Below are 18,453 nucleotides of genomic sequence, written 5' to 3'. Positions count from 1 at the left end.
AATTGGTATCTCATAAGAACATGAGAAATGGCTGTGTTCAAAACTTATGGGCAACCAGTATCCTTTAATTTTTAGCCTACGGGTGGGACCACATGGAGAGCTGGCCTGCAGTTGAACCTCTGCCCACCCACAGTGGCCAATAACCACCCAATCTTGACACACAATCAGCACAGGTTATGGCCCCCATAGGGGTGCATTGTTTTGGACACTTGTAGACAGCAGTCTTTGTGGTCTTACCCTCAAACTTTTTCCCTAATCTAAAAGTATCAACAGTTGGGCCTGACATAAAGATATCAATTGCAGTTGGGTTCATTTTGTTCTATTTCCCCCTTCAAAGGGGTAAGTGAAAACAAACCCTTCATGGTGTACAGACCTTCAAAAAGCTCTATCTCCTTGTCTCCATTTTCTAGGGAAGACAGAAAAGGGAACCAAAACACAAGGGTTAAAACAGAAGGTATTTTGTAACGAGCACCACGTAAACCAGATGGAATAAACACATCACATAGAAAAGTATGAATGGCGTGCAAGTCACTCAGATTTAAAGGGAACTGGTCCGTTGATTCGCACTGCCCAAAACGCGTGGGGAGTATGAATCCGAGTCTGGACGGATCACTGCATCCAGATATGTTTTTGTCTGAAATGCTCCTACGTTTCAGAGAAAATATAGTTTAAAGATCTAGCAAGGGACGAGACTAGAACGCCGCCATCACCATCTGACTTCTCTCCACATTGATCTAACTGATTATCAGATCTTTTTTATCTGTGTACGTCGGGAGAGACCTGTCAATCATCTGAACTGGAGCGGGGAGAACCAGCCGAGGGCAGTGCCAGTCTAAATGATACAGATTATGGTGGATATTAGAAAAAACTTTTTGACAGTGTTGGTGATCAATGAGTGGAACAGGCTGCCACAGGAGGTGGTGAGTTCTCCTTCAATGGAAGTCTTCAAACAGAGGCCGGACAGACATCTGCCCGAGATGGTTTAGTGAATCCTGCATTGAGCAGGGGGCTGGACACGATGACCCCGGAGGTCCCTTCCAACTCTAACATTCTAGGATTCTAGTCTCTTCGCTGATCTTTAAACTATGTTTTTTCTAAGACATCGGTGCGTTTCAGAGAAAAACAAAACTAGCTGCAATCGTGCATCCATTGATTGATAGGATTCCTTTAAGTTTTAGGTGTAAACTATTGTGAAAAGTAGTACACTGGGAAATGGGGCTATTATGTATACAAGTCAGATGGTGTTTTAGATATTACTGTGTGGTCTTTACAGTCTGGGTAATCAATAGAATACATAGGGGTTGCACAGGAAAAAGGTAGAAAGGGGCTTTAATAATGATGGAAGCTTGGTCCACTACACTCCCTTGGGTGGTTTCATTTATGGACATCAAGGAGAAAAATAGTGCTGTCAAATGCCGGTATGTTCTCACTTACTTCTGCTCTTAAAGAATACTGGGTAATACGGGGAATACAAGACACCTTTGGGGTCATTTTTGCAATTTGGGATCCATAAAAATGTCGCCCCATTCAGGCGTTAAAGCATGCAGAATGAATTAACTGATAATGAAGAATCTGCGAGCTTCCTCCTCTTTTATCTGTGAGCTCCTCTCTTATTCATGATCACATCAAAGCTCATCTCAACTTTGATGTGGTCTATGGTCATAAATCAGCAGAGAAGAGCGGAGTAAAAGACAAATAAAAAATAAGTTACCAACTCCGTCAGAACAAGCTCATTGATGGACTTAATGTTATCCTGTAATCAGGTAACCAACAGCCAAATAGTGCTACATTTTTAATGGAAATCACATGGAAAAAAATGTTATAATCTAATATACATACATTTCAGTAAAAAACCCCCCAAAAAACAACGATTTCCCTGTAGGTGTTCATATCGTTTAACTAATATCCCAAGAAGCAAGATGGACAGAATGAAAGAAAAACATTCTATTGTAGTACTCTGTCACAAGAGGTTTATGCCACTTGTGTTTCCATGTGGCCACCCAGTGGTTATGAGTTGAATTGCAGCTTGTGAAGGGTTTTACTAGCATGTCTTGACAATGTTTTATAATAATAATAATCTTTATTTTTATATAGCGCTAACATATTCCGCAGCGCTTTACAGGTTGCACACATTATCATCTTTATGAGAAATTAGTCCTTAAAGGGAACCTGTCAAGTGGTTAAATCTGCCCGAACGATGGGCAGCAAGCGTCAAAGACTGGCACCATCATGGTAGATACCTATTTTTCAATCTGAAATGCTGCAGAGTTTCACTGAACAGCTGGGAATGAGGTGTCTGAGATGACTAGACAGTAGGGAGGGCAGTATGGTGGCTCAGTGGTTAGCACTGTACGGTGGCTCGGTGGTAAGCACAGAAGCCTTGCAGCGATGGGGTCCAGGGTTCAAATCCCACCGAATACAACATCTGCAAGGGGTTTGTATGTTCTCCCCGTGTTTGCATGGGTTTCCTCCGGGTTCTCCGGTTTCCTCTCACATTCCAAAGACATCCTGTATAGAACGAATGGAGCAACAGTGCACATATGCAAAAGCCACCATCGTGGCAATCAGTGGGGTCTCGGTGCTCCACTCCCACCCATCCTGTGGACAGATGATAAGCTATTCTTGCCGGAATACCCCTTTAATCTTATTATACAGGTTAGATTATGGTTGGCAGAATCTGTCGCTTCTGGCGGGATCAGCCTACCATCTATTAGTTCTTACAGAAGATGGCAGTGTCAAATGAGTCTACCCCAACGGAGAGGAGGACTGGGCAGCTAGAGGTTAATATGCCCAATCCTTTTGTTCTCAAGAGGTGTCTGCCAACAGTTTACTCCAATTTCCCCACTGAGAACATATTCACCCCCTGTAGAGCTGGGGGTGCATGTGTATGTGAGAGGGAGGAGGCAAATCGTTTTGGGCCAGACGAGCGCCTGTCTTAGACTGGTCATGTCACAGAAGCTTCACTGTACGCTCCCTTTACCTTCAGCCAATATTATGTTAGGACTATAGAATGGAAAATGGACCCTTATTACACTCTCATATAGCAGGGATGCTTTGTATCTAGGGTTGTACAAGGTGCAATAAATAAAACATAACACGACTCCTATCACACAGGAAACGTATGGAATGGATATGACTGCTGACTCGGCACAAGGCTGGACGCCATCGCAGCTGTTTATAGCGACTCATAAAAATACATTGTAAATTAAAATATCCTCCAAATATATATATATATATATTACTACTTTTAGATCTGGTGCAAGCTGTGCTTCCAGATTTAATACAGAGAAGCGGCTCTTATAGACATTTATTACAATATCGTTACCGCTGCCGCCTTCTGGTTTTAGCAATTGCAGGTGTTTCAGAGGACGGAGAGGAATTAATGAAGTGAAAACAGCACAGCGAGAGGAAAATAGTCCACGCCATGAATTCTTCTACGATGACTTGGTGTTTTGTAACAAATAAACTCAAAACTATTATTATTATTATTATTATTATTATTAACAAGACTATTGAAAGTGGGAATATAGTGTTGCACCCAGAAGCACACAGTCGTGGGTTAGAAATGCAGTTCGCAATATTTTGCTGCTTCTTATAGAATTAATGAGGAGAAGGAATGGCGGGACACATGCCCCGGGTGTGGGCTTCCAGGAAGGGGGTCTAATAAGTGACTCTGCCTTTGCCGGTTTTTTACTTACAGGTTAAGGCCAGTGACCTGAACATTTTTGCTGAGATGAATTAGCAACTTTGGGCTTTGTACGCAGGAGTGTAACAATCGTGGGCGAAGGATGGGGACATTATACCAGGAAGGAGGCCAGGGAAGGGACAATATTGCAGGAAGGGGGTAATGATGGGGGCATTATAACAGGAAGGGGGAAAGGAAAGAGACATTATACCAGAGAGGGGCCAGGAAAGGGACATTTTTACAGGAAGGGGCTTACGATGGGTGACATTGTATCAGGAAGCGGCCAGCAAAGAGAAATTTTTACAGGAAGAGGCTTACGATGGGTGACATATTAAGAAGCGGCCAGGAAAGGGACATTATACAAGGAAGGGGCAAGGAAAGGGCTTATGATGGGGGACATTATACCAGGAAGGGGCCAAGATGTTGTACATTATTACTGGAAGGTGGCCAGAATCGGGCACATTGTTACTGGAAGGGGCACAGGATGTTGGACATTAATACTGCAAGGAGCCCAGGATGATATTATTACTAGAAGGCCACAGGACAGTGGGCAATATTACAGGAAGAGGTCCAGGATGCAGAATAGTGTATCAAGAAGGGGCCAAGGATGGGTGACAATATTAAGGGGTGGTGGGGGGTTATGTATGTCTTTATAGGATTTAGAACACTAGAAGAGCCCATACATCTAGGAAACATGCAGATAGTGACCCAGGTCGAAATATTGCCCATCGAACAAAACGTGAATATGACCCTAAAAATAACCTGTCAAAAGCTTTAGGGTCACCTGGTCCCAAATGAATTTGGAATCACTGAAAAAAAATCAACTTTGAAACTTTCCCTAAATGAAATCCAACTCCCTAAAAGTGCATAGATCCTCTATATTATTCCCAGTCTAAAATCATCCTTCATGTGCATGATTGATGTCTCTTGTGATCCATCATGTTACTGGCATCACCCATGAAATATCTCGCATGCGCGGTTTGTATCCGCCCTGGCGCATGCGCTCTCCAGCCTACGGGCCATAGACGTCGCGCTGCCCGGAAGGAAGATTACATACTGTGCTTGGAGAGGTAGGAATCCTATATGACCCCTATTACTGGGAAGTGCCCACCCCTTCTTGTATCTTTACATGAGGTATGAATAGCGTCTGACCTTATTTCATGGGTGTTATCAGCAACAAAGTTGAGCAGAAGAGACATCAATCCAGCAAATAGGGGGGGTTCTCGGCGGGGGATAGATGCACGAGCCAAGAACCCTCTCGCCCTCTACACGGTCACAGCCGCAAAGTGAATTTTCTCCGTGATCGTACATTCATACAGCGAGGAAGATACGTGTAAACCCGTCTTTTTTCTACCCTGCCCAGATATGTCATTAGTTTGATGACCCCAAAACAGTCTGACAGGTTCCCTATAACAGCTATGCAGCCGCCTACCAAGCGACTTCTTTGCATTTTGCATTTTTTCCGCCTCGATGAGCTATTGAGATTTGCTTGCTAAGGCTGCAGCTTTGCATGTCAGATCGGAGACTAGGCTAGAGTAAAAGATCTTGCTGCTTATAAGCATAGGGTCACCTTTGGTTTCTAAGTTGAACCTACACTCTAATATACTTCTATTGTTGGTATGACTCCTTTTAAATGCAGGAATGATGGGATAATAGAGCAGCGCGGCGGGGAGGCTACACTTTAAATGTTGAAGAATCGGTAAAAAAAAAGTGAAGGTTAATGCAAAACCAATTACACTGTTGGCAGAGAGTCCGCAGTGCCACTGCAACACAGCAAGTGATATGAATACATGACCTTTCTACGAGCAAATCAATGAAGAATAACGCCTACCACTATTGAGCTAATCTGGTTACAGTTAAATGACTTATAAAGTATGAAAAATAAAATGGCATTGACTGTGATCGTGATGGAAAACCATATTATCGATGCCCATATGCCAACTACCATCAGCATCACGATCCGGCACAATATGTATGGCAGTATGTTAAGGGTTTCCCTATAATAACCATGTCCTAGGAGGTACCGCAATGGGGTCGGCAGCAGGGTGCAGAGGTAACAGTCATTCCTGCGTCCTAGTGCTCTCGCCATATAAGAAGACACCAGTATTACCAATCCCAAATGACAGGTGGTGGGGGGGAAGACCTGTTACTAATTCTGCATTGTGGAGCTTCAACTTACGCCTGTGGTCTTGGTGCCACCATTTCTCATTGTAATAAATGGAGGAAATATGGCTTTCATAGTGTCCAGTAGAGAGGAAGCTGCACCAGGACTCGGACTGACCCCCCGGAAAGCAGGAGAATTCCCAGGTGGGCCTCTGTGCTGATAAGAGGTGCTAATACCCTTGATTTAATATTTACAGATAAAATAATCATCTAATCAACAGTAGGTCCTTCTGGGATTCCATGTTACTGGTGGGCCCTTGCCAGCCCAGTCCGACACTGTTAGAAGGCAGGGGCGCAAATTTAGAGTTCAGGGGTTACAGTAGTTCTAGGGCCCTGGAGAGTATGGAGGGATCAAAAAGTCAATTTGGCCCATGCGAGAAAACCAGTAGCCTTGATAATTGGGTCCCTGCTATGGGTGTTGTATTGGGGCCCATGAGGTTACGCTACTGAAGCCCCAATGATGTAATGACGAGCGGCATAGCCCCACTGATGTCACTATTATGACAATATGTAAAAAGTAGGAAAAACACTTCTCCGTTATTTCCAAGTGGCCATTCAGCGGCCGCTTGGAGCTTTCTTTCAGCTAACACTACAAACTGGGAATTAGCGATATGTGCAAAGCCTCAAGACAAAAGCACAACATTACAATTAAAAAAATAAAGCCCCCCAAAAAAGCTGGAAAAAACAACCCAAGTGTAGAAGATTTAGCAGACCCCTGCACGAAGTAATTGCCAGGACTCTGGTCAGTAAATGAAGCCAATGGTTGGATGACGCCCAGGGCAATACCGTGTGTTGTTGCCGGTGTTTTGGCGTAAATTATCCACATAGTACAATTATAGTGATGCAAAGTATCCAAACCACACTGAGCCCCACTGATCCCGAGAATGGGTGCCCAACATGAAAACTCACTTACTTTTACATTTTTACCTCCGTTTTCACCATGGATCTGGATTTTCCCCATAAGTATTGACATTGCGTATATTGATCAGGTGACCTCGTTTTAGGATGCCAGTATTCCAATGTGCAGGACCTCATCAAAGGTGTCTCATTCAAGGGAACTGGAACCGCTCTCCCTGCTACTGAGCCGTGCAAGGTGTCAGTGGCAGCGTGCAGTTCCGCACATGCTCAGTAGTATTAGGACTCATTGAGCATGCTTGGGCTTGGGCCGTCTCAAACATATAGTGCATGTGCTTTAGCTTTGAACCACATGGAACCTCTTAGAGCTACGGCTCCTGATGTGGAGGTACTGCTATGGGGGATGGAATATGAAGACAAGACTGACTGAGGCTACTGAATAAAACTGTTGCTTTACTCACCCTCCCCAGGTTCAGTGCCGAGTCTCAATCGGTCAAAGCGTCCAGATTCTGTTATCGTCTGCAACGCTGACGTCATATTGGCAGTGCTGCAGCCAATCAGTGAGCTCAGTGGCTAGAGTTGACGACACCAAGCGCTCCCAGAGGCTGAGCTCATTGATTGGCTGCAGCGCCGTCAACAGCATGACAGTGCTTCAGACAATAACAGACACCAAGAGGCAGCAGCGGAGACTCAGCACCGGACCCAAGGAAGGTGGTTAAAATACATTCCTCTTTTCTTTTTTAACAGACTGTGCCTGGGGACAGGGGTTTTCCAAAACTGAAAACCCCTTTAAGGCTATCCTTTTAACAATATGTCTCTGTACAGATTTTTCGGTATCTCAATGTGAGGAAACTATAATCCAAAATGGTCATCTCTAAGAGGCAACAGAGGAGAAACATCAGACGATGACTATGGAATCGTGAATTACACTAGAGAGATTTCCTACCATTTATCTCACATTCTCACCTCACTATTAGGTCACTTGTGGTCGCGAAAGATGGGGACGGCCATTTAAGTGATTGAAAATGTAGTATAAGATCTGGTGACATAATGGAAGCAGCAGTACAATGGTGTCCCTGATGATACATGGAGTATGGGGACACAATTTTGACTATTACAGGGGCCGTCTCCAGGCATTGGTGGGATGTCCACAGGACTTGCAAACGAAATCCAAATGGTGGAAATTACAACTTTTGGACCCTCATTGGTCGAACCTTTGTTACATATCCCAGAGATATACCACCAATGACTGTCTGGAGACTGTCCCTTAAGTGTAACGGCACTTTCAGAAAACTTTTATGACATAGAGACATGTCAGAAGCTTTGACCAGTGAAGGTCCAGGTGTTGAGACCTCTCCACCAAATGCTAAAACGATGAACGGAAGCGATGCTCTCCTCCAAGACTGAAGAAGGCCTTATAGACCTTCTATTCGGCTTGTTATCAGTCCCAGAGGAGAGACCCTCAGCACCCAGACCTCCACCGACTAAAACGTCTGTACAAGTCTAAAAAAACATTCAAGACAATATTCTAGCAAAGCAACAAACTTAGGTAAAAACCACACATGCAGTACCGGGATACACAGACCACGCTTCTGTACGCCACGTCACACGACAGTCAGGAACCACAAATTAATGAATCAGATCACATCTGTAACAATGGATTTAGCTTTTGGAAAAGTTTGCACTTACTTCGGTCCAGCGAACCCTTTGGCGGAAGCTGTGGTAGCTGGCGGCCTCTACGTCCTGATAGTGGGGTGCTTGATGGGCTGGTCTGTACGGAGCCGGTGCGCGGATGTGCCCTAGAAGACATATGTTTAAACAAATTGCACATAGTTAAGATCCATACCACATACGTGATCATGTCATTCTACCAAGTTCTGGTAGAAAATGGGGACTAGCTCCCCGCAAAACAGACTGACTGGCGGTGTCACTTTCTATCACACGGTGGTGACATTGGCACAATGAAAGCAGAAGACACAGGAGAGAGAAAGCCAATATTCACATGTCAGCGCTCTGTGGACCTGATACATAGAGACAGTCTCATCACACAGGTTAATACTCAATATTACAGTAAAGAAGCTGTTATGGGACATGATGATTAACAAAATTACTCAAAAGTTAATTAAGATGGTGAGAACAGAGGTGACACAGAGTAACCATTATAAAGAACACCGAGGAATCTACGGAGGGAGAATGCTGCGGTCTAATGCTACGGAGGTGTATGTACCAGGGAGAAGAGCGAGCGATCTATCTCTCATATCTATCTATTATCTATCTATCATCTATCTATTATCTATTATATATCATCTGTCTATCATCTATCTATTATCTATCCCATATCCATCTATTATCTATCTATCATCTATCTATCATCTATCTATTATCTATCTATTATCTATCCCATCTATTATGCATGAATAATATATTATCTAATATCTATCTATTATCTATGTATTAATCTATCATCTATCTATCTATTATCTATCCCATATCTATATTTTATCTATCTATCATCTATCCATTTCATATCTATCTATTATCTATCGATCTATCTATTATCTATCCCATATCTACCTATCATCAATTTATATCTTTCTATCTATCTATTATCTATTTATTATCTATCTCTATCTTTCTATCTATTACCTATCTATCATCTATTATCTATCTATCATCTATTATCTATCTATCTATCTATCTATCTATCATCTATCCCATATCTATCTATCATCTATCCCATATCTATCTATCATCTATCTATCCATCTATCTATCTATCTATCTATCTATCTATCTATCTATCTATCTATCTATCTATCATATATTATCTATCCCATATCTATCTATCTATCTATCTATCTATCTATCTATCTATCTATCTATCTATTATCTATCTATCTATCTCATATCATAGCGGCTGTGATCCCTGTTATTCCCAGTATTGGGACCCTCTCTGGGTGTGGAGGCCTTTCTGGTGGTCTACTTGGTCCCCGTAGGAGGAAACTACCAGGTGTGAAGGGAGAGGTGAGTACCACTCTCATTCGGGATAGTGATGGCATAAACCAACATCAGGACCTTTTTCTTGTCCCTGTGGAAGGTCCTATGTCTACATCTTACTTTAGTCCAGTCCACTTTTTTCAGAACTGTCTCCCTGGTAATGTTTATTGGTCACCCATTTACCATAGTAATATTATCTCTCACAAAAGTACAGGACACATAATTACCTTTTTCAAGGTATAGAGTTGATCTATAAGTCGCTGCCCAAGCAATTATTTAAAAGGGCATAGGTAGGAATATTTTTTTCTTACCCCAAGCAGGGCCACTCTTACACATAGGCAGCATCTGGCATTTTATTTAGCCGCAGTACCAGACACAGCTACTGGCCAATGATGGCGCTGTTTGTGACTAAAAAGCAAATCCTTACAAAGCATGTATTATGAATTATTGTGACCAAGAAACATTTTCTGATGCCCCTTCTGAATAAATCAAACTTTTGAGAAGTTCCATTTCTCCATTAAGTCTTCGCCTATGCAAAATCCTAGATTACACAATGGGTTTTGCCGAAATGCCGAACCAAGCCCTGCTTCATCTGTGATTGATTTCCGGTGTCCTTGGACATTTCTAACTTCCGTAAATTCCTCTGTGATTTATAATAGGTTAATAAGTGCTGAAAAATATATCTTCTGCTGGAAAAAAGAAAACATCGCATGCAAGCTTGTTCTCCGAAACCAGAAGGGACCCGGGTCTCGTCCTCCAAGCTGTACCAAATGCTTTCTTTAGACAAGATACGCCTTTCTGAACTTATTAACTGCTACAACGGAAAAAAAGAGCAAGAATCTCAATTATGAAGTCAATTAAAAATAAAACATCATGAAAAGGGGCGATATGATGACATGGAGCCGCTGCTGGTTAAGCAATGTCTGATGAGGACAAACAAAGTTCTCACTCTGCAAGAGAAGACGTGATTGTTATGGGGTGGGGTGCTCTATGGGTTAAAACCAGGCTTTCCTGAACAATGAGAAATAATCACAAAACGAATGCAGTTAAATACGGTTAGTAAACAACGTACAATGGCATCCACACCATTATATCCAGCAGAGAATATAAGTAGTGTGCCAGCAGTCGGAACGTTAGTATCTACTGTTAAAGACGTGATCAGCCAAGAATGACAAAGAGACTGGAGAGAGCTACTGGGAAAATAAAATGGTGATTCTGTGGGGAGCGGGGAGGGAGAAGGAGAGGAATTAAGACTGAGCCATTGCTGGATTTTTTCACCTCGATAAGGCAGGTGAAGGAGGGGCTGATCTTCCCGTCATTAATGAAGGCATCGACCTCATGAGGTTTGAGTCAGGGCGTTCAGTGGATCGGGAGCGGCAGTTGGTCCGCTCAAGTACAGGCCGTTGTTCTGTGGACCTGGATCTCTGATATGGGTGTCTATCTGCCGCTTCGCAATTCCTGTAACGTTAGTCAAAAAGTCGCTCAGTTGACCGTCTGTTATATTTTCAGGGAGGAGAGATTTATACGTATTCATGTTTCTCTTGACCCAATATTATTCAACAATTAACATCAATCAAAACGGCAAAGAATAAAGAAATCACCATTTTTACACAATGATAAGTCATCGTCATTCACAAAAAACATTGCTTGCAAATATTACTGTACGTTCAGGAGATATCAAGCTGAAATATGAAAGAAAGGGAATGTATCACACCAAAGAACAAGATGGTTGCAAGGGTCATCGTACCCATCATACTATTCCGAGAACCATCGTAGTATTCCGAGGACCATTGTAAGATTTTGACAGCCATCGTACTATTTCGAGAGGTATCGTACTATTCCGAGGGCCATTATTGTATTCTGAGGGCCATTGTAGGTTTCTGAAGGCCATCGTAGTATTCTGGGGGCCATCGTCATATTACGAGGACCATCAAAGTAGTCAGAGAGCCATCATAGTAATCAGAGGGCCATAGTGGTATTCCAAGGGCCATCGTAGTACTCCGAGGATCATAATACCATTCTGAGGGCCATCGTCGTATTCTGAGGACCATCTTAGTATTCTGAGGACCATCTTAGTATTCTGAGGACCATCTTAGTATTCTGAGGACCATCTTAGTATTCTGAGGGCCATCTTAGTATTCCGAAGGCCTTAGCAGTATGGATACTGAACCTAGCAACAATCACTGTATGAGTCTTTATAGATTTAAGTTTGGTTCAGTTAGTGTAGTGTGGTCATCAGCACCGAAAAAATTTCCAAACCTGAAATGAATGACTTGTCAATAGTGACAAATTATCATGCGTAAAAAAAAAAAGCTTGATATTGACTGATGCTTACCCTGCTGACATTGAGATAACAGTGCAATATCTTAATGGAGATAAAAGTTTCTCCACCAAAAGATCAAACTTGTCAAGACCCATTTAGACAAGCCGAACACTCTTCCCAATTATTGGCCTGTCTAAAAAATAAGGCAAACACCCGACAAATGAGCAAAGCTTTAACGCTTGCTTAAAGGGCATAAAGCGCATCTGTTAGCAGAACCAACCCTCCTAAGGCCTCATTCACACGTCCGTAGTTCTCATACGGTTTGCTCATATGGTTTTCACGGATAGAACTCGTACCTGTTATAGTCTTAGGTGCCAGTCACATGTCCATGATTTCTTGTGGACCGAGCGTTCCACGCAAAAACGTAGTGACACATCAGATTTTGATTTGATCAAATTCATCAACATACCAAGTCTACAAGTCCGGGAAAAAAGATCGGACCACACTTGGATGACCTCAGAGTGCGGTCCGATCTTCTTGAAAGGAGAAGATGGAGAAACTTTTCTTTTTTTTTTTTTTTTACAACTGATGATACTTGGACCAAATTGGTCCTTTTTTTCGTACGTTGAAAATACTGACGAGTGAATGAGGCCTAAGCCATCTACATGGGCATGCAGATAGTAGAAAGTTGAATCAAATGATCTATTTAATATCTGCAATCAAATGAATGGTTTCTGAGAAATCCACGTTTTTTAAAACATGTAAATGAGCTGAAATGATCTCTGTTCCAGAGTACGATCTACCCTAAAGATTTTTTCAGCTCATTTACATAGTTAAAAAATATGGATTTCTCAGGAACCATTCACTGGATCGCAGATGTCAAGGTATCATTTAATTCGTGTTATATGACCTACATGCCCATGTAGATGGCTTAGGAGGATCTATCCTACTGACAGATTCCCTTTAAAAATCATTGTTCTCGGCAGCACATCATCCTGTGTGAACGGTACATGTGCTGCCGATAACAATGGTTCGGCCGACAACTATGTAAATTGTACGGAGGCTTTCAAATTTGTCAAGAAGAAATTAGAAGACGGTCCATCCTCTTCCCATCTAAAGGTCTGGCATTCTGCACTTGGTAAGGCAGCATTTTCTGACGTCCTTCATTAGAACAGAGGTTCAGAAAGTAAATTTAGTTTTAGTAGGGGGCTCCAGAAAGAATAATGTTTAATACTATGTGACAGATGAACACAAGATGATCTCATTGGTGGTGCCTGATCTTCAGAACCAAAGTTCTCTAAAGTATTGGTAGCACCAGACTCTGAAAATACCACTTGGTTGACTGTAGGTGCGGGTTCATTTTCTAGAGAGATGCTCCATTGTTCTTTAAGGATGTAAAAGCTCAACGCTAAAGAATATAATCTCAGTATAGGGTCTTTCATTTTGTAATCAGTCGAGATATAAGATCAAACATCATCCTTGTGATCTTCTGACACGTACCTACAGCATCACATATCGGAAAATCATCTTCACCCTTGGCGATTTCCTTGGCAATAATATGGGCCTACACATTCGCAGTGATACATTCCCTTTAAAGCGGAAGTGTCACCAATCCTGAGACATCAGTTTTAGTAAATTCTTATAACCTCGATAAAAGAAAAACAATTCTGGAACATATTCTCCTCTGTTTTTTCTGTTCTTCCATTATTTCTCCTAGAGATGTATGAATTAAATTGACAATTGGGTGTTGCCAGCTGGAGGTCTGTCCGGTCCTACTCCGACACCGGCCAATCACTGCTGACTCTGTGGTGACACACCCTTTTCACAAGGTAACGTCCAGTTGGCAATTAGTTCATACATTTCTAGGAGAAACAACGGAGGAATGGCACAATACGGCGTTGGAAGAAAAGATGATCGAGAATTGTTATTTCATGGGGAATACAAGTTTTCGCTAAAACAGACAGGTCAGGAGGGCGGACAGGTTCTCATTAAACAAACAATATGTTACATTTCTTAACAAATATAAAGCAGAAAAGTGGCTGTTCCAAAACATGACATGCATGTATTTGTAGTTCTCGGTGCAAATATGCCATTATTGCATTATTGGTGACCTGCTGTATGTTCAAGGCAACAGAATATCACATCTAACCATTCACAGCAAAATCAGCAACGTTAGTGAGTATTAACCTTTTAAGAGCTCATTCAGACATCCGTTTTTCGCGCACGAATGATATTCATGTTTTTTACGGACAGCACTTGTACCTGTGATAATCTATGGATCCGTAATTTCTCGCCGGACTGATCAGCTCGCATAAAATCGCGTAGACATGTTCTGATCTACAATGCAAGCCTATGGGTCCGTCAATAAAAATCGGACTGCACTTAGATGGTATATGAGTGAGATCCGATATTCACTGGCTCTCACATAGGAGAAGGTGGAGAAACTTTTCTTTTCTCTTCATATACGAGAAAAACTGTTGACACTCGGCCCACACTGTAGTCAAGGTCTGATCAAAATAATCGTTTTTCGCGCGGGAGAAAAACAAACGTCTGAATGAGGCTTAATTATGGAAGATTACCTAAAGCAGGCTTCTGACGGTAAACACCCCTATCTTACCTTTTATACAGGACATACTCCACAGACACAAGGCACCAAACAACCAAACACTGCCACAGGGGTACATGCAATACAGGCTCACATGTGCAACAATGGTAGAGTCCATCAGCCGGGGATGGTATGGGTAACGGTCAGGTCTCCTTGCTATAAACAGGGGTCTACACCAGGACGATGCTAGCGTTACGACATGATGCTGGACAGGAACATGCGCCGTAATAAGCCAATGTGAATTCTGGGTTAAAACAGTAGAAAAACCCCAAAATGACCTTTCCCTCCCTCAAGAATGTGTCCTGACAACAACTAAGGAAACAAAGAACCGACTGGACTTGTTTCGCTTCGACTTTGAGGACTTATTTTCTCAGGGTAATGCTAGGGGATTTTCCTGTGGTGTGAATTTTAAAGGGAACCTGTCACCTTATTCCTGCTGCCCAAGCCGCGGGCAATATGAATCAAAGCCTGGCTGCACGGGCGCTGGTGCGTTTCAGAAAAAATATTCATCAATGATCTGACCGGGAACCATAGACAGAGGTAAGTCTAGTCCAACGCTTCCCCGGCCAGATTCACCCAGCGCCATTACATCTATAATTTATCACTCATGGTTAATACCACCAAAATAATGCCGGTAATAAGTGCTGGGTTTCCCCACCAAGTCACTAAGAAATTACTGTAGTAAAAATTCTGTCCAGCGCACCAGCCGGGTACGTAAAACGGTTCTAGAAAAAATGGCAGATTCTTCATATTGTGTGAATGGAATTTTTAAAAATTTTAATAAAAGAAAATCGCTATAAATCTGTTCTTATAATGTTTTTCTAGTCCTGTACATTCCTCAGTTTAGGTAACAATAAATTCCCACTTGGAGCTTCTGATCGCACCGATCAGTCGTTACCAGCAAGACCATATAGAAATGTGTCCTCTTTGTCCTTTCCTATCTGGGACAAGAAAGACTCAGCTTGTCCCCATCCCGTCTATGGGCTTGAACTAGTTGGTCCTCTTCATCTGCTAACATTATAGAAGTTGTGAGGAAGTGCAGTATCCATTGTTGGTGGCCACCATTAGCTTGGGCCTCCTTCTTCGTGGGCTCCATAGTAGCATCTGCCTCTAAGTTACGTACACACTTACTAGTCATTATAAAATTTTCCAAATGTACGGTACACCTTGTCAAGACTTTTCTAAAGGATGTGAACTTAGAAACAGTTAAACATATTCCCTCCTCCAATGGTGCCCATACATTGGACTGGTTTGTAGTTTTAGTTTTTTTATGGTTAAAAGCGGTCTCCTTCACCATTCATGACCCTTCTAGATAACGGGACCCCTCCAATTCATCATGTCAGAGGCCTTCAAGTGAAGCAGTCATTAGGGATAAGTCATTTCGCACATCCCCTTGGCTAAGGTACCCTGTCCTGCTGAAGATTTTTACTTAAAGTTGTTGTCCAGCTAGAAAAAAAGAACTTAATATGCTTGTGGCAATGGAAAAATATGCGTAATATATATTTTAGCCCCAGTTTTCCTATTACACTTTTGAATATGTTCAGACACAGAAAGGAAACTCCGCCGACTCTCCATGTTGGAATATGACTAGTGATACTTTCAATAGTCCACTCTCTATGCATAGTCATGTCAGAGAAGGGGGTTAGGAAGTGTCCAACATCCAGATCCCTCATCAAGTTTTTTTTTTCTGGCTGGAAAACTACTTTTGAGGTGCATCTAAAATCTTCAAGTAAACCCTTGTCACTAAAGACTTCCATACAGATTAAACTAAAGTTGGCCAAACTCTCCGATTTCGGGATCAAGCAACAATCTTAAATTAATTTTGGCCCCTCGACTCTTCCCCGACAAATGAGGTAGAGGGAGAAAAGGATCCTGAATTTTATCAGTCTACCTCTTTGTTCTCCATGAGATAAGTTGCCACCAAGCAAAGTCTCTCTCAAGGGGAGATAGGTGTTGGCTAAATGATCATGACAGACGGATAACTAATGTGTATGGAGGTCTTTAGAAGAACAAGACAATTGATTTCACCGGGTAAACAACAGTTTACCATCTCATGAACCTTGGTTCTGTTGACAAAATGGCCATGATTCATCATTGATACTTGGAAAAATGTTTTCAAAATTTGCTGCCTTGAAATGATACAATACTACAGTCACAATAAAAAACACAAATCAGAAAGGCATAAAGAAATCATATATGTGCATGAGACAAACCCTCAGAGGTTCAAAACACAATTCTAAATAGATGACTGACCAAAATGTACATAGCTGCGCCCTACCAGTAGTCATAGTGTGTATGAAGCCTACAATAATCGTATTGTGATGGCATACAGGCCCACAGACAAACTAAGCATTAGGCTCTGATCACAAATGAAAATCATTACGCATTGCCAGATCTACTACGTGACTGATACCGCCGGTGCCCAATGGAGCCCACAAACTGTGACCGTACTCATAAAACCCACTTGTCATTTTAATGGGAAAAATAAGGAAGTAAGATACAGAAATAAGAATGGAGACCCTGAACCTCTTTTACTAGAATCTGGATGAATTCAATACTAACAGTGATGAGCAGACATGCTGGAATAAGCTGTTATCTGAGCATGCTCGGGTGCTAACCGAGAGTCTTTGGCGTGCTTGAAAAATAAGTTCAAGTCTCCGCGCCTGCAGGTCTCATAGCTGTTCGACAGCCGCAACACGTGCAGGTCTGTCTGTTTGACTACAATACTAGAAACAGCCAAAGGAAAAGAGTAAACCCCCCTCCCTAATCTTAAACAACCCTTATAGCGCCCCTATGAGTTACTATTAAAATGAAAAAATTCAAATGGAGGGAAAGGTCTGGGATGAAAGCAGAATCATCCTAAGAGTATACAATACAATTCTAGGAGATGCGTGTGTGCTGTGCATTTTGAAGTATCTATAGCGTCTTCATCAGGACAAACTCCAGAATCTACTAAATGTTACCGTAAGCCAGGTGATCCTAACAGTTATATTGCCACTTCCAGTTGTCACCTACCAATCTGGCTGGCTAATATAGAAGAGGCGGCCAATTTAAAGGATCGATTTCTGAATAGTGGGTATAAACAAGAAATCCTAAATGGAACAATTCCAAGTGGATATTTAATCTTAGTACTCTGGTTCCCAATGATTTGAATTGTGATATTGAACTTTTGGCTTTTCAATGACAATGACGGATGTTTGAATTTCCGTAAACTTTATGCACAAAGTATCTATAACTTCATCATCAGGAGAAACCACGGAATGAAACAAAGTATCTGTAACTTCATCATCAGGAGAAACCACAGAATGAAACCAAGCATCTATAACTTCTTCATCAGGAGAAACCACGGAATGAAACCAAGTATCTATAACTTCATCATCAGGAGAAACCACGGAATGAAACAAAGTATCTATAACTTCATCATCAGGAGAAACCACGGAATGAAACAAAGTATCTGTAACTTCATCATCAGGAGAAACCACAGAATGAAACCAAGTATCTATAACTTCTTCATCAGGAGAAACCACGGAATGAAACCAAGTATCTATAACTTCATCATCAGGAGAAACCACGGAATGAAACAAAGTATCTATAACTTCATCATCAGGAGAAACCACGGAATGAAACAAAGTATCTATAACTTCATCATCAGGAGAAACCACGGAATGGAACAAAAGTATCTATAACTTCATCATCAGGAGAAACCACGGAATGAAACCAAGTATCTGTAACTTCTTCATCAGGATAAACCATGGAATGAAACCAAGTATCTATAACTTCATCATCAGGAGAAACCACGGAATGAAACCAAGTATCTATAACTTCATCATCAGGAGAAACCACGGAATGAAACAAAGTGTCTATAACTTCATCATAAAGAGAAACC

At 41.9% G+C, this 18,453-nt stretch overlaps 1 protein-coding gene across 49 annotated transcripts in view; it reads right to left on the bottom strand.

Moving 5' to 3' along the window:
- RIMS2 (regulating synaptic membrane exocytosis 2) overlaps positions 1 to 18,453 on the bottom strand; it is a 618,543-nt gene that overhangs the window by 140,603 nt on the left and 459,487 nt on the right. For 38 of the 49 annotated variants that reach the window (XM_077271021.1, XM_077271022.1, XM_077271037.1 and 35 more), the window contains 2 exons: positions 10,978 to 11,157; positions 8,393 to 8,502 (listed from right to left, as the gene is read on the bottom strand). In XM_077271021.1, coding sequence (XP_077127136.1) covers positions 8,393 to 8,502; positions 10,978 to 11,157 — 290 coding nt within the window. Of the gene's footprint in view, positions 1 to 373; positions 407 to 8,392; positions 8,503 to 10,977; positions 11,158 to 18,453 lie in introns of all 49 variants that reach the window. The other 11 variants (XM_077271034.1, XM_077271038.1, XM_077271035.1 and 8 more) reach the window with 2 other exon arrangements.

The sequence above is a fragment of the Ranitomeya variabilis genome, chromosome 6, assembly GCF_051348905.1.
Source record: "Ranitomeya variabilis isolate aRanVar5 chromosome 6, aRanVar5.hap1, whole genome shotgun sequence".
NCBI lineage: Eukaryota > Metazoa > Chordata > Amphibia > Anura > Dendrobatidae > Ranitomeya > Ranitomeya variabilis.
The sequence above is the reverse complement of the archived record's forward strand: the minus strand, read 5'-3'. Positions and strand labels throughout refer to the sequence as shown.